The sequence below is a fragment of the Lepus europaeus genome, chromosome 8 (genome assembly GCF_033115175.1).
Source record: "Lepus europaeus isolate LE1 chromosome 8, mLepTim1.pri, whole genome shotgun sequence".
Taxonomy (NCBI): domain Eukaryota; kingdom Metazoa; phylum Chordata; class Mammalia; order Lagomorpha; family Leporidae; genus Lepus; species Lepus europaeus.
This window is the reverse complement of record NC_084834.1, coordinates 77,710,192-77,726,445: the sequence shown is the minus strand read 5'-3', so window position 1 is coordinate 77,726,445 and position 16,254 is coordinate 77,710,192. Positions and strand designations below refer to the sequence as shown.

Here is a 16,254-nt window from a genome sequence, read left to right as displayed (position 1 = left end):
TGCAAACTTAGTGTGGTATATATTAAACAATCACACATTTGAGGTATTAGCTGGAAAAATATAAATATATACACTTATACACAGACACATCGACAAGATATTCACAAATCTATTGGCCCCAACACCAGCAAATAATCAAATTAAAGGAAAAGGAATCACATACCACAGGAAAAAAGTTATACATAGGGAATTTACAAAAACTGTGGTTACATAATCCTTAATATAAGGAGTATGTTTTGAATTGAATGTTTTGAGGAAAAATATTTCCATTTATATGAAAGTATCTATTTAATAGTAAAGAAACCAGAAAGAAACCTTGCCTGCCAAATTATGAAACAGTGTGCAAGAATTCTTTGGAAAGCCTCATTCTATCCATTTTCTCCTTGTAAGTGAAAATTAGAATTTAAGAAAATCTGGAAATTATTGACAGACTACTCTCTTTTTCACTGTTGTATACAGACCTTTATGGATTATAACTAGGCAGTACTCCAACACAGCTAACAGACAAGATTTTTCAGCTATTTAGTGAAGACTGAAATTCAGATTTATTCTTCATTTTCAACAGTTTTTTTCTGCTCAGATAAGAAACAAAGATTATGAATTCCCTTTCAGTTTGCTTCATTCAGTATAAGGAAAGACAGCAATACAGGTAGCACAGAATTCAACCTTCACAGGGAAGCTACATAAATGCGTAATTCTTCTGCCATTTGATCCTTTGTCATAATACTTGCTAACTGGAAAGATGGCTCATTTGGTCCTCAGGCCAACATCAAGGAAGAGTTCACTGCCTTATCACAGGTGGGAGATGTACTGTTTTAATGAAATATATGGGAATGCATTAGGTAACAAGAGTGTGTCATAGGTTAATAACAACTGTACTTTAAAATATTACAGATCAACTAAGCAAAAGCAAATAATAGTGTCTCTAACTACATTACACTAGCAATGCTACACTAGTGTAGCAGAAGATTTAACAGAAAGGAAAACTAAGCATAAACACTGCAATTAACATAAAGGGCTGGCATTCCACATTCTTGTTCCTGTAAACACCTGAGCTGACACAAAAAGGATGCTAGTTTAATTCAACGGCCAATGCAGGCCTTAAGGACTTTCCTCTTTTCTACTGCAGTTTTGTAAATCACAAATGAACAAATTTATCTAGGCATTCAATGCAATCTGTTTCCAAAATATATTACTTTCTCTTTAATTTTTAAATAAGATTATAACCTGAAATTTCATATGGTTGAAAACCCAACTTTTTATTTCATCAAAATAAATTCTGAAACTTACCTATGACTAGCACCAATCCGGGAACTAAAGAATCAAAAGAACCAGAAAAAAAGGTACTTATTTCTACCTACCCATTGTGTATGTGTGTGTGCGTGTGTGTGTGCATGTGTACGCATGCACAAGAAATAAACATGGAAAACATTAATGAATAACTGCTGCCAAACTCCTAAAATACCAATTAGACACTAGTAAACTAAAGTCAATGACTGAGGGCTTTTGGATGGTGAGTAAAATGATCAAATGAAATTGCAAAGCAATTGTAACTAAAAATAAGATGGCAAAACATTGAGATTTTTATTATAAATATATATATAAGAGGAGCAAACAAGAAAATCTGATGTCTCAAAATATCTAAGGTCTTGTTACTTTGTAAAATTAACCCAAAATTCTAAGCTATTTAGTGGGCCTTTCTGCCATGTTACAGACAACATTAAGGATCCTATCTTTATTTGCAAATTTTTTACTTATGTGACTTAAAATATCAGGCAATCATCATTTCCCAAAATTGTTGGAAATTTTACTATATCAAGCACATTTCCCCTAACATTTTATGAAATGTAATGGAATGCGGCAATGCAACTGAAATACTGTGAAAAAGCCACGGATGACTTCATGATAAACAATTTTACTTAATTTGATAACTTCATCTATCCCTTGAAATCCAGGATTTAAAGGAAAAGAATCAGTCAATAGGAGGGTTTAGCTCACATAAGTTATCAACCACAATAGTGTAAATTTCCCATTAAACTGGAAAAATAAAGGTGAAATTTTTTCATTTAAACCTTTATAAAATTTCTGATACACATGAATTTGCAAAAAGTTAATTAGAATGCTATGAACTTATTTAAAAAAAACTATTCTACAGGCTCAAGAAAATATTTTAAATTGTATTTTAAGCACTGCTTTTTTTCCTCCCAACAAAAGGTCACATTGTCTAATAGCAAATTGGTTAAGATGTCCACTTTTCCTAGGACAACGTGTTATTTAGTTTAACCTGCTAACTCAATAAGGCATTCCTAATGACTGACCCGGAAAAGGGGATATAATAGAATATTTTTAAGAGAAGGTAATTTTAGCAACTTGATTCAACACTTGACATAAATCAATTATACTCAGAAAAAGATCTTTAAACAAAGGAACAGAAAGACAGTCTATCTACCATTCTCTCACTCACCAAAAAACAACCAAAGATAGGATCATGTTCCATTAACTGAAGCATAATCATTAAAGTATTACAAATGCTAAACACAAGAGAATAGAAATCACGTAGTTTCATACCCAGTAAACAAGCATCAAAACTTCAATTTCCAGCTGTTTGTTTTTTTCTAATTTATATTATGGATTTAATTACAAAGAGCTTATTCCTATAGGATTAATTGAATGACTCAATGGTGAATAGATTTTTAGCTCAGAAGTTTTTATGGATGACTTGCTATAAGTCACTATTCTACCTTACCTGCTGCTGTATTTCTGCTCATTGGCGCATGTGGCCAAACAGATCATGCTCTGACCAAGTAGGTGTACTATAATCTACTTAATAAGTTTAGGAGTTGGCGATAGGGTTAAAAGGCACAAAGCTGTATTTCAGTAGTAATTTCTCTTATTATTTATTTGCAGAAGAACCCATTTACTTTTGGATTCTGCTTAAATGATTATTATGAAGTTGCAAATTTCCAAGGGAGAAAAATTAGGTGGGTCCTCTTTTTCATAAATTTTAGCAGCCTTTAAAGACATATAAATGAACATTCAGGGGCTTTTTAGTTACTAGATTTGCAAATGGCATAACTGCAATGTACAATGAAGACCCTTTTAGTTTATTATTTATAGCCATTTCCTCATATTTTCTTTAAAATCTATCAGTAAAGCATTTCTTTTCTATGCATGGCTCAGCAATTCATAAAACTAAACAGCAAACTGATACTCTACACCAGTTCATTTATCTCAATATATATTTTGGAATATAATGGCATTATTAAAAATATCATTCCCTCTAAGCTGATAATGCTATAAGATTTTACACAAAGTTAAACGGTTTCTTTTTCTTTTTGGAAAAGTGTCATTGTTCAAACTCCACATATTCAACACACAACAAGAAAAATGTAATTTGTCATATAACTCTGTTCCATGAACTTAAACTGAAGTGTCTCATGGAGCCAAACAATAAAAGAATTTAAATACAAAAGCAGTAACTTGTATGTACACAAAATGATCATTCTATAAATATTTATTATGACATGGGAGAAAATAAAGAATCACTAAAACTGGAAATTACTACAGGTGTGGTAATCCTTTCTTGAGACATTTTTAGTTAGGAATCATATAGGCTTTTAACATGAAAATAATTGCAGAAGCATAACTAAAATGTTAATTTTAGTTTTCAGTTCTTACTATTTAAAGGCGCCATTAGGTCATATACTGTCCAAGATTTCAGGAACCAACTATTGAGTTTTTTTTAATATCCAATGTTTTTCTTCAGTTTTCATGATGAAACTAAACTTGCTTACAGAAAAAAAGAAAGAGTACACGAAAAGGTATAAACAGAAACTCCAGTTCATCCGCCTTTATAAAGACTGGTGAGTCGCTCCAATTCTTTGCAGTTGTCCATGCTCAAGGCATCTGCTTTCTTTCGAAGTCGATCATCACGGTATACTTTTGCTGCATATTGCATATCTGTTTCTGTTAAAGAAAAATATTTTGCTCTTACATAAAAATTTATGTCACCACTTGCTTACACTTAAATGTTTCAAAGAAGAACTTCAATATATTTCTACTACCTTTAAAAAAAAAATCAATGTACTACTCCTAAAAGCCATTTTAGTAGAAAACCTTTTCTTTCAATGAAAACTTTCCCTAAAGCCTAGCTTGTCAAATAAACACAGAAAAGAAGTAAGAATAGGATCCTGTGAACTCCTGTCAGAAAGTTTCCCTCCACTAGTCCTCAGTGATCTAAAAACCACTGTTTTAAAGCATCGATTGACTTCTTTTACCTGAAAATATCATACACTATTAAATACTACTAGTGGTTATATTTGCTGTGGATTATTTCTTTTTGTTAAGGTTCCAGATTATCTAAAGATACAAGTATAAAAATTTAAAATCTTGTCCTCAGTTTATGTAAATTAAAAATATATAATTGTATTACTGAAGAAACTAGCAAATGCTTCATATAATCATAATAGCAGTATTCAGCCAATAAGCACTTCTTTTTTATTTATTTTTTTATTTAATAAATGTGAATTTACAAAGTGCAACTTTTGTATTGTTGAATAAGCACTTCTTAGGTTTCCTTCAGTGTGCAGATAACACAATGATAAATACATGGCTACAAATCAAAATTCCTCAGGAAGAACCCCTTGCTTTTTCCTGTTACTCTCAGCCATGCAGCTAATTATTAACATTTCTCAAGGGTGGGAGCACTCAGAGAAGATGCAAAATAAAAAGGAAAAAAAAATCAGTTACTTTCTAGGAAACAGCAATCAAAGAAAAGAACATCTGCATTAGACTGGACCACATTCAAAATGTGCAAGAAGAATGTAGGATTGTATCTGCAATGGTCTCCAGAAACAATTTTTATTTAAAAAAAAAAACTGGGCTTGGATGAATACTTCAAGTAATATTACTCTATACCTTTTATTTATAAATAATGCAGCCACAAAATCTACTTGAGGGTGTGTGTTGTAGCAGTTAAGAAAACACTTGGGATGCCTGCATCCCATACTGCAGTGCCTGCATTCAGGTCCTGGCTCTGCTCCCAATTCCAGCTTCCTGCAATGCACACTCTGGGAGGTAGCAGCTGATAGCTCAAGTAGTTGGGTCAGTATCATCCATGGGGGAGCCTGGACTTTGTTCCCAGCTCCTGGCTCCATCCTGGCACAGCTTCAGCTGTTGTGGTCATTTGGGGAGTGAACCAGCAGTTGGGAGACAGCAACAGTAACACACGTATTTATTAAGTTCTTATGATGTGCCAACTACCAATTTAAGCAATATGTATATAAAACATATTACAGCTGTTCTTTGGTACCCACGGCAGACTGGTTTCAGGACCCTCTTTGGATATCAAAACCCATGAATGCTCAGGTACTTTAAACAAATTGGTATATGTAACCTACACAAATCACCTTATATACTTTAAATCATCTCTCCATTACTTATATAATGAAATATAAATATAATACGAATAGTAAATAGTTGTTATGTTGTATTATTTAGGGAATAATGCCAATGAAAGCATACATGTTCAGTACAAATACAATCTGGCTTTTTTTATTCAAATACTTTTTTAAGTGTTTTTAAAATTTTTTATTTTTTTCCCAAAGAAAGTTTTTATTTAAGGAATATAAATTTTATGCATTTCATAAGTACAACTTTAGGAATATAGTGATTCTTCCCACCATACCCGCTCTCCTATCCACACTCCCACCCCTCCTCCTCCTCCTCCTCCCATTCCCAGTCCCATTCTCCACTAAGATCCATTTTCAATTAACTTTATACACAGATGACCAACTCTATACTCAGTAAAGAGTTCAATAATCTTCAAATACTTTCAGTCAAAGATTGGATAAATCACAGATGGGGCACTCGCAGACACAGAGGGCCAACTATGTATGTCTCATTTAATATATGCTTTCAATTATGTACCAGAGTAATCCTTTTCCTTAAGTAGGAAAATCTACAGTAACCAAAGACTACAAAAAGGTTTTAAAAAGTTAAACATTTGATAAACTTACTTTGCTGTCTTTCTTTCCAGCAATTATTTCGAATATTAGTCACATAATCTTCTTCCACATTTTTTTCTACTTTTTGTAATAACATTCCTTTATATTCATTTTTAAAGTCCTTGTTGACATAATAAACAACACCCAAGTTTTCTGTCCGCATTTTAATAGTTTGACCTGACCCACTGAAACAAAGAATAATTATTATTTTAATTAAAATTGGACATTCTAATATTCTACTACAAACCAAACTATTAAGTTAATATTGGTAATAATCTATTTATACTCTCTTAAATTGCCTAAAATCATAATTTCATGTCATTGAAAAATCCCACACTTTTAATATACTATGTTCTTAAAAGTTTTCTCAATTTTTAGTTACTAAAATTTTGGTTATCTAGAAGAAATGGTAATTTCTATTTTAGATTCATCTGTTAATACTGTAAAATCACCGACAAAATGATTTTGTAAAGTTTCCTTTATGTTCATTGTATTGCAATAAAATTTAGAATGGATGTTGTTTTGAATTTCCCATATGTCTTGAGCTTTTATATAAAGTATATATTGGGAAAATACTTCATATAACAAAAAAGTATTATTTACTTTCATTTAATAGATATCTTAAAAAATAAAAGAGCAAATTCATTTCCCCCTTTACAACACAAATCTTTGCAAGATCAATCAGTACTTCTTTCGTCTTTAAAGAATTTTTGTCTTTAAAGTACTTTTTATCTTTAATGTCAACATTATCTACCACATAAAATTTTTATCAATTTAATTAATATTTAACTCCTGTCTTTATCCATAGAACAGAAATTTAAACCAGCATAATACAAATTTATCACCTAAATAGCTATTTTAAAAATTAGAAAGCAATTTTTTTAATTTGGTATACTTGTAGTAATAAATTTGGCATCTAAAAGCTGAAAAGAACATAAAGCCCTTAATGAAGTTAGATAACAAACAGCAACAATTTATTTTCATAAAATTTCACTTTAACTACTTACGTTCTGGGATATAAGGAATAAGGAGGATTAGAGATCATCAATTGGCTTAATAATGACACGAGGATCAATACAATTATGGGCATCAGCTGGATAAACACAGAAAAACCTCCCTATAAAAAATCATCAAAGAATAACAAATTGTAAACTAACTGTTGTTGTCAATAATCCAACAGTTGTCATGCATTTTTGGAGGAAGAAATGACATTTAAAATCACCAATTTCACTGCTTTCAAATCTGCCTGATTATACTAATCTCCTGGGGTTATTCTTAAAAATACAACCTTCCAGGCATCACCAGTTTCTGGTTTGAAATCACTGGTGTACTGTGATCTTGTTTTATAGATGCAGTCTCGTCTCTCTTTCTCATACACACATAGTGACTTATCAATATGCTGCAGGTTGCAAAACTATTTTTACCTTGGCTCTGAGGGTAGAAGATGGGAGCTGATGAGTGGCAGAGCAGGAGCCCAGGCCTTTTAATTTCTAGTCTAGTGTTCTTTCCATTTACCTTTCTACTTCATGTAATTTAACTGCTATAGGCAATTAGGTATAACTGTAGTAGAACAAGGAAAGTTATTTCCAATTTAAGTTTTCCAGAGTATTAATTCTAATTTCTATAGGGCCAACAGTAAAAAATTTACTGTCAAAACATGCACAGCACAGGTGTATCTTCATTAGAAACACAGAATACCAAATCTGTAGCGGTCATACTGCCCAATCACCTCCCAACCCTGACCTCTGTGCCCATCCTTATCACACCCCTACGGGATTTTCTGGTCTCTATTGAATGCCTCTGGTAAAAGAAAACTCATTATTTCTTAAAATAACTTGCTCTATTTTTAGACAGTTCTAATAGCTTTTCCTGAGCTGAAATTTGCCATTTTGTGACTTCTAATCATGTCATAAACATACATCTCCTCGCTCTTCTCTTTCACGTCTACTGTGTCGATGCTGATGTTGATGGCTATAACCAGCTCGTCCATTTGAAAATGAATGTACACTACCTAGAAGATTAAAAGCAAGGTTAAAGTAGGGATAACAATTATATTCAGAAAAATTACACTTTATTTTACATTTTTTTAAAAAAATTACTTAAGTAATGCATGTTTGAGTACTGATTGTTCACTGCCCTCTTGTCTTCTAACTGAAGGGTTTCTTCCCAGACTTTGCCTTTTGTAAAGTAAGATAGAGGTTTCTTCTTTATGAAAACTTGAGTTAAAGTTCCTCACTGACACAGCACATGTAGAGGACTTCTGTTGTCCTTGTTGTTACAAACCTTGGATCCTTATTCTGAAACTTTGCCTTTGACATTTATCAGTGAATCACAAACATCTCTATAAATCAAAAGATAGTACTCCAGTTCACTTTTTAGAAACTAGTACATAATATAGGATAGGTAGATCACAGTGTATTCAAATATTTTCTTGCTGGTGGACATTCCAGTTGTTTTCAAATAATATGACCAATCAGAATGGCTACCACTGATAAACTATATTATAACTAGAAAAAATAAATGTAAATCACCTATTAGCAGAAAACTCACTATTGCCTGAAAGTTTTCTAACTATAACTACTACATTTTCATAAAAATTACTAGCTTTAATAATTTTTCTGTGAGAGATAATTATGTATGCCAATAGACCAGAACACAGGTTATTATTTAACTAATTCATATTTATACATCCTCCCTTCTTTAAGGGTACTTTGCATAAATATCTTATTAATGAAAACAATCTTTCTCACTAACAATCAGAAAGGGGTTCCAATGTCAAATTGCATTACCATGTTCATAACAATTCTCTTTAATTTTTGAATGACATGTTTAATTCCATATAACAAATAAATGCTATAAATAAGGCTGGACCTATAATTGTAACTACCTTACAGTACCTACTCTCTCTTTTTTTTTTGACAGGCAGAGTTAGACAGTGAGAGAGAGAGAGACAGAGAGAAAGGTCTTCCTTCCATTGGTGCATCCCCCAATGGCCGCCACGGCCAGCGTGCTGCGCCGATCCGAAGCCAGGAACCAGGTGCTTCTTCCTGGTCTCCCAGGCAGGTGCAGGGCCCAAGCACTTGGGCCATCCTCCACTGCCTTCCTGGGCCACAGCAGAGAGCTGGACTGGAAGAGGAGCAACAGGGACAGAATCCAGCGCCCTGACCGGGACTAGAACCCGGGGTGCCGGCCCCGACCGGGACTAGAACCCGGGGTGCCGGTGCCGCAGGCAGAGGATTAGCCTAGTGAGCCGCGGCGCCAGCTCAAAGAAAAACTCAAAGAAAACTAATTTCTACACAAAAAACCTAACAGAAAATTTAAATAGAGTTCAATACTACTTATGTTGGTACTATAAGGTCTATTCATTTACCAGTACCAATTCAATTTTTATTTTACTTTGATAGCCTAGTTCAGTTAATTCCTTCTACCTTAACATAGATAAATAAAAACACTTTATAGATAACCTATCAATCAGCCTTTTTACTATTTCAGTGGAAATACAGAGGAAGACCATAGCCTAGTTCAGTTAATTCCTTCTACCTTAACATAGATAAATAAAAACACTTTATAGATAACCTATCAATCAGCCTTTTACTATTTCAGTGGAAATATAGAGGAAGACCTCCACATAAATTCAAATCAATCATCTATAATGCTACAAGTAAAATATCTACAAAGATCCCCATAGAACCAAAGAGAAATAGTCATCCAAGGAAGAGGACACTCCAGTATTTATAACAGCACTTACTTAAGAAATTGTCACTGGATTCCCTGCTTATGTGATCTTTCTTTATACAAAGAATATCTGTATTTTTATTTTTTATTAAAATATGTTTCAGGAAAAAGGCAAGCTATGGTCAAAGTAATAGCCCTAACATTTTCTATGGTCATAAAAAAAAAATCACAGAATCATTAACTCCACAAGAAATGCAGGGAAGGTAGATTAATGTCTAAACAGCCCAACAGGAGGAAAGAACCTCTAGCTTCATAAAATATAATACTGATAATTAACACTGAAGTACCTGAAGGAAATCCACCACCAAAAAATATATTAAACAAGTCCTCTGGAGTTATGTCTGCTTCACAGCCTCTGTGAAAATTAAATCTGCCATTGTTTTGATGATTACAAGCTTGTTCTTCATTGCCTGTGAGGTCATACTGTTTTCGCTTTTCTGGATTGCTTAAAACAGCGTAAGCATTTCCAATCTCTGAAAAAGTAATAAGTAAAAGTTGGTAAACAAAAGTTTTTATATTATAAAGCATTGAACCATATAAAAGACACCGTAATGTTAAAAAATTGAAATTATAACAATAATTCTTTTAAATATATACATAGTCTGCAATTACACATATTATTTCTCAATGTTTAATATTAGACAGGCAAATCTCCTTATTTCCCTGGAAATAAATGACTAACTTTTTTTTTTTTTAAGATTTACTTATTTAAAAGTCAGAGTTACACAGAGAGAGGAGAGGCAGAGAGAGAGAGAGAAGTCTTCCATCCGATGGTTCACTTCCCAATTGGCCGCAACAGCCGGAGCTGTGCCAATCCAAAGCCAGGAGCCAGGAGCCAGGAGCCAGGAGCATCTTCCGGGTCTCCCATGCAGGTGCAGGGGCCCAAGGACTTGGGCCATCCTCTGCTGCCCTCCCAGGCCAAAGCAGAGAGCTGGATTGGAAGTGGAGCAGCCAGGTCTTAAACTGGCTCCCATATGGGATGCCGATGCTTCAGGTCAGGGCGTTAACCCCCTGAGCCACAGCCACAGCGCTGTCCCCTAACTTTTCTTAATATTGTGTTGCATTCCCTAAAATCTTACCTCTTTCGTTTTGAGTACCCCAATCTAGTCATTTGTCAAGGCCATTCAAATAAGTAACAGCAGCAGTATCTATCATTTTTTTTCCTTTTTTTTCTTTTTTGACAGGCAGAGTTAGACAGTGAGAAAGAGAAAAAGTATCTACCATTTTTTAAAAAGATTAAGTTTGAAAGGCAGAGTTACAGAGAGCAAAAGACAGAGAAAGAGTAAGAAATCTTCCATCTGCTGGTTCACTCCCTAAATGGCTCCAGTGTAAGGCTGGGCCAGGCCAAAGCCAGAAGCCTGGAACTTCACGCATGGATGGCAGGGACCCAAGCACTTGAGACATCTGCTGCTGCTTTCCCAGGAGCATTGGCAGGGAGCTGGGTGGTAAATGGAGCAACTGGGACTCAAACCAGCACTCATACGACATGCCAGGATCACAGGTGGCAGCTTAACCTGCTGCACCACAATGCCGGCCCCAGTATGTACCACCTATATTGTCTCTTAATTGGCAGGCTCTGCATCCAATACCTTATTTTTATTATTTTTTAAAGATTTATTTATTTATTTGAAAGGCAAAGTTATAGAAGAAGGAGCAGAGGAAAGAGATATCTTCCATCCACTGGTTCACTCCCCAAATGACCTCAACAGCCAGGCCTAGGCCAAGTGCGATGAGCTTCATTCCAGTCTCCCATGTGGGTGCAGGGGCCCAAGTACTTGGGCCATCTTCCACTGCTTTCCCAGGCACATTAGCAGACAGCTAGACCAAAAGTAGAGCAGCCAGGACTTGAACCGGTGTTCATATGGGATGCTGGAACTGCACACAGTGGCTTTATCCATTATGCCACAGCCCTGGCTTTATCCACTGTGCCATTGAGCCAGTCTGTATCTTTTAACTGGAGAGTTAAGGCCATTTACATTCAAAGTGACTATTGATAACTAACGACTTGGCCTTGCCATTTTAAAATAAATATTCCTATTGTTTACTTTGGATTTCCTTTGTCTTTTACTGGGAGATTTCCTTCCTTTACCTTCTTTCATAGTGGTGATCATGTTTCTGGGTTTCTGTGTATACACATCCTTAAGCATCTTTTGCAGGGCTGCTCAGGTGGTGACAAATTCTTTCAATTTCTGTTTGTTATGGAAGGTCCTTTTTCACCTTCATTCATAAATGAGAGCTTTGCAGGGTACAGGATTCTGAGTTGACAGTTTTTTTCCCTTAAGACTTGGAATATACCTCTCTCCATTCTCTCCTAGCCTGTAGGGTTTCTGATGAGAAGACAGCTGTGAGTCTAATTGGGGATCCTCTGAAAATAATCTGGCATTTCCCTCGTGTACATTTTAGAATCTTTTTTTGTTTGTTTTACTGTGGAGAGTTTGACTACAATGTGTCATGGTGAAGATCTTTTCTGGTCACGTCTATTAGGAATTCTATGTGTTTCCTGTACTTGGACGTCCCTTTCTTTTTCCAAATTAGGGAAGTTTTCTGTAATTATTTCTATACTGATGTATTTTTTAAAGATTTATTTATTTATTTGAAATGCAGAGTTACAGAGAGAGAGATATAGAAAAAGATCTTCCATCTGCTGGTTCACTCCCCAAACGGTCACATGGGCCAGTAGCCAGGAGCTGCTTCTGGGTTTCCCATGTGGGTGGGAGGGGCCCAAGAACTTGGGTCATCTTCCACTGCTTTCCCAGGACCATTAGTAGGGATCTGGATTAGAAATGGAGCAGCCGGGACTTAACTGGCATCTATATGGGATGTTGGCATGCAGGTGGTGACTTAACCTGCTCTACCACAGTGCCAACCCCATATAGTGATATTCTTACTTCTGATACTATTTCTGATAATAGTCATTTTGTCAGTTTTATTTATGGAAACAACTTTGTTTTACTGATTTCTACTACTGTTATTTTGTTTTCAACTTTATTGATTTCTCCTTTCTCTAGCTTGCTTTGGTTTCTTTACTTTTCTTTACCTAAGTTTGTGAGGTGGAAACCGACATTTGATCTGAAACTATTCCTTTTTTCTCATATGTCATTCAGGGTTAGGTGTCCCCTCAGAATTGTTTTCTCTGTTCTTTAAAAATTTTGGCATGTTATATTATCATTTATATGCATTTAAAATTTCTTTTCAGACTTCCTCTTTGACACATGGATTATTTAGAAATGTGTTTTTCAGTTTCCAAGTAATCAGACATTTTCCTTATTACCTTTCTATTACTTCTACTTTGTTTCACTGTGCTGAGAAAATACATTCATATGATTTAGGCATTTTAAATGAGTGGAGGTGGTTTACTTTATGGCAGAGAATGTACTCTACCTTGTATGTTCTATGAACACTTGAAAAGAATTTGTTGTCTTCTATGGTTGGAGTATTTTATAAATATTGATTATACTTTGTTGGGTGATGGAGGTATTTAGTTCTTCTATATTCTTGCTGATCTTCTATTTGTCTATTCTACCAACTTCTGACAGAGAGATGAAGTCTCTAACAGTGAATTTATCTATTTCTCTTTCCAGTTTTATCAGATTTTGCTATACACATTTATATCATTATGTCTTCTTGGCAGATTGACCCATATACACACCACTCTGAAAATGGTTTACTCTAAAGTCTACTTTAATATTAATAAAGCAACTCTTGCTTTCTTTTGGTTAATATTTGTTGAATATATCTTTTGGTAACCCTTTTACTTTTAGCTATGTTATCAATGAAGTTATATTCTTAAAGACAACATAAGGAAATCATGCTTTTTTCAGTTCACTCTGCCAATCTGCCTTTTAAGTATTTTGATCATTTATATTTAAGGTAATCATTGGTAAATTAAGGAATATGTCAATGTTTTCTCTGTTTACTGATTTTTTTTTCTCAACTTCCTGTGACTTATTTGGATGATTTTTTTAGAATTCAATTTTGACTCATCTATAGTGCTTTCTGAGTATATTCTTTGAATATATGTTTAGTGATTGTTCCAGATACTATCCCAGCCTGCTGGTGTTATTTTACTAGCTCAAGTTAAGTGCAGAATTTATATCTCCTTTTACTTCCCATTATCCTCCATATCCTTACATATTTTCTCTATGTACATTTAGAGCTCTCTCAGACAATGTCATAAATTATTGGCTTCAAATATGAAATATAACTTAGAAAGTCAAGAGGCAAAGCATATTTATTTATTTGTAAATAAATATTTATCCATGCTCTTATTTAACACAGATCTTAGTCCATTCAGATTAAAACATAAACTGAGTAGCCTATAAACAGGAATTTACTTCTGATCGTTCTAGAGGCTGGCATCAAGGTATCAGAGATTCAATGGCTGGTGAAGGCCTGCTTTCTGCTTCACAGATGATGCCTTGTAGCTGCTGGGTCTTTACAGTGTGGAATCACCTTCCAAAGATTCTACCTCATTTAATACCATTGTGTTGGTGATTAGGTTTCAACATCCAAATTGTGGAGGTATTCAAACTAGACCACAGCACCACATACTTTCTTGCCTCTTGGTATTTCAAAAGTCCTTCTTTTATCACTACATTTTGTTTACAGAACTTCCTTTAGCTGTGCTTTTAGTGTATGTCTGCTTTTTCTTATTTTTTTTTCAGCTCAAAATGTCTTCACTCCAGGAGGGTATTTTTGCTTAATAGAGTATTGTCACTTGAGATATCCTTTATTGTTTTTCTCTAATTAATTCATTTATTTATTTGAAAGGCAGAGAAACAGAGAGGAGAGACAGAGAAAAAGAGAATTGTCCAGCTGCTGGTTCAATCCCCAAATGGCCACAACAGCCAGGGTTGGGGGCCAGGCTGAAGTCAAGAGCTCCATCCGGTAACTCATGTGGATGGCGGGGGACCAAGCACTTGGACCATCATCTGTGGCCTTCCCAGGTACATTGGCAGGGAGATACATGGCGAGTGGAGCAGCTGGAACTCTAACGGGCACTAGATACAGGATGCCAGCAGCACATCCACTGCTGTACCACAACGCTGGCCCCTGACAGCTCATTTGATTTCTGTACTTGAACAATAAGCCACTTTCTTCTGGCTTCCGTGGCTTCTGAAGTGAAAAATTCTGCCATTAGAACTGTTTCTTCCTTACAGGCACAGTGTCATTTTTCTTTTTGCTGCTTTCAGGACTTAGTCTTTGTATTTTGTTTTTCGAAGTTTGACTGTGATGTATGTTGATATAGGTTTCTGTGGGTTTATCTGCTTGGGGCTCATTCAGCTTCTCAAATCTATGGGCTTTTATCTTTTGTCAAATTCGGGGAATTTTCTATCTTTAGTTTTTGAGTACTTTTTCAGCTCTGCCCTATATCTCCCCTCCTTCCAAAACTCCACTAACCTAAATGTTAGATCTTCTGTTATAATCCCGTGTCTCTGAAGTTATTTTTCTATTTTCTTTCTTTAAAAAAAAAAAAAAAGATTTATTTATTTTATTTGAAAGTCAGAGTTACACAGACAAAAGGAGAGGCAGAGAGAGAGGTCTTCCATCTGTTGGTTCACTCCCCAATTGGCCACACCGGCTGGAATTGCGCTGATCTGGAGCCAGGAGCCAGGAGCTTCTTCCTGGTCTCCCACGTGGTTGCAGGGACCCAAGGTCTTGGGCCATCTTCTGCTGCTTTCCCAGGCCATAGCAGAGAGCTGGATCGGAAGTGGAGCAGCTGGGACTAGAACTGGCACCCATATGGGATGCCGGCACTGCTGGTGCCGGCTTTACCTGCTACATCACAGTGCCGGACCCTATTTTTCTATTTTCTAGCTCACCAAGTCTTTCCTCTGTCTTACATCTAGTTTATTCCATTCATTGATAGTTTTATTTCAGCTTTATATTTTTGAGTTGTAAAATTTCCATTTTGTTCTTTATAAATTTTATTTTTTTGATTTCTATTTCTTTGCTGAGATTCTTTGTTTCAAGAATGTTTGTATCTGCTCCTTGAAACACTTATATGATGGTCACTTTAAAATCTTGCCAGGAGGGCCAGCACTGTGGCACACACAGCAGGTTAAGCCTCCACTGTGGTGCTGGCAACCCATATGGGTGCCAGTTTGTGTCCTGGCTGCTCCTCTTACGATCCAGTTCTCTGTTATGGCTGGGGCAGCAACGGCCCAAGTGATTGGGCCCTGAACCCACTTGGGAGACTTGGAAGAAGCTCCTGGCTCCTGGCTTTGGATCAGCCTAGCAACGGCTGTTGCTGCCATTTGGGGGAGTGAATCAGCGGATGGAAGACCTTTCTCTATGTCTCTCCTTCTCTCTCTTTGCCCGTAACTCTACCTCTCAAATAAATAAATTTAAAAAAAAAAAAAATCTTGCCAGGGAACAACGGTGGCACAGAGGATTAAGCCACTGCCTGGGATGCCTGCATCCCTTATCAGAGTGTCCATTCAGTTTGAGTCCCAGCCACATGGTGCTTGTGATCCAGCATCCTGAAACAGAGCCTGGGAGCCAACGGATGATA

The 16,254-nt window shown here is 35.6% G+C and overlaps 1 protein-coding gene across 2 annotated transcripts in view; it reads right to left on the bottom strand.

Moving 5' to 3' along the window:
- Positions 1-828: 828 nt before the first annotated feature.
- The window catches only part of DNAJB14 (DnaJ heat shock protein family (Hsp40) member B14), a 52,606-nt gene continuing 37,180 nt past the window's right edge, over positions 829-16,254 (bottom strand). For both annotated transcript variants that reach the window (XM_062199821.1, XM_062199822.1), the window contains 5 exons: positions 10,028-10,213; positions 7,925-8,016; positions 7,013-7,122; positions 6,018-6,190; positions 829-3,966 (listed from right to left, as the gene is read on the bottom strand). In XM_062199821.1, coding sequence (XP_062055805.1) covers positions 3,842-3,966; positions 6,018-6,190; positions 7,013-7,122; positions 7,925-8,016; positions 10,028-10,213 — 686 coding nt within the window. In that variant the 3' untranslated portion in view covers positions 829-3,841. The remainder of the gene's footprint in view (positions 3,967-6,017; positions 6,191-7,012; positions 7,123-7,924; positions 8,017-10,027; positions 10,214-16,254) is intronic.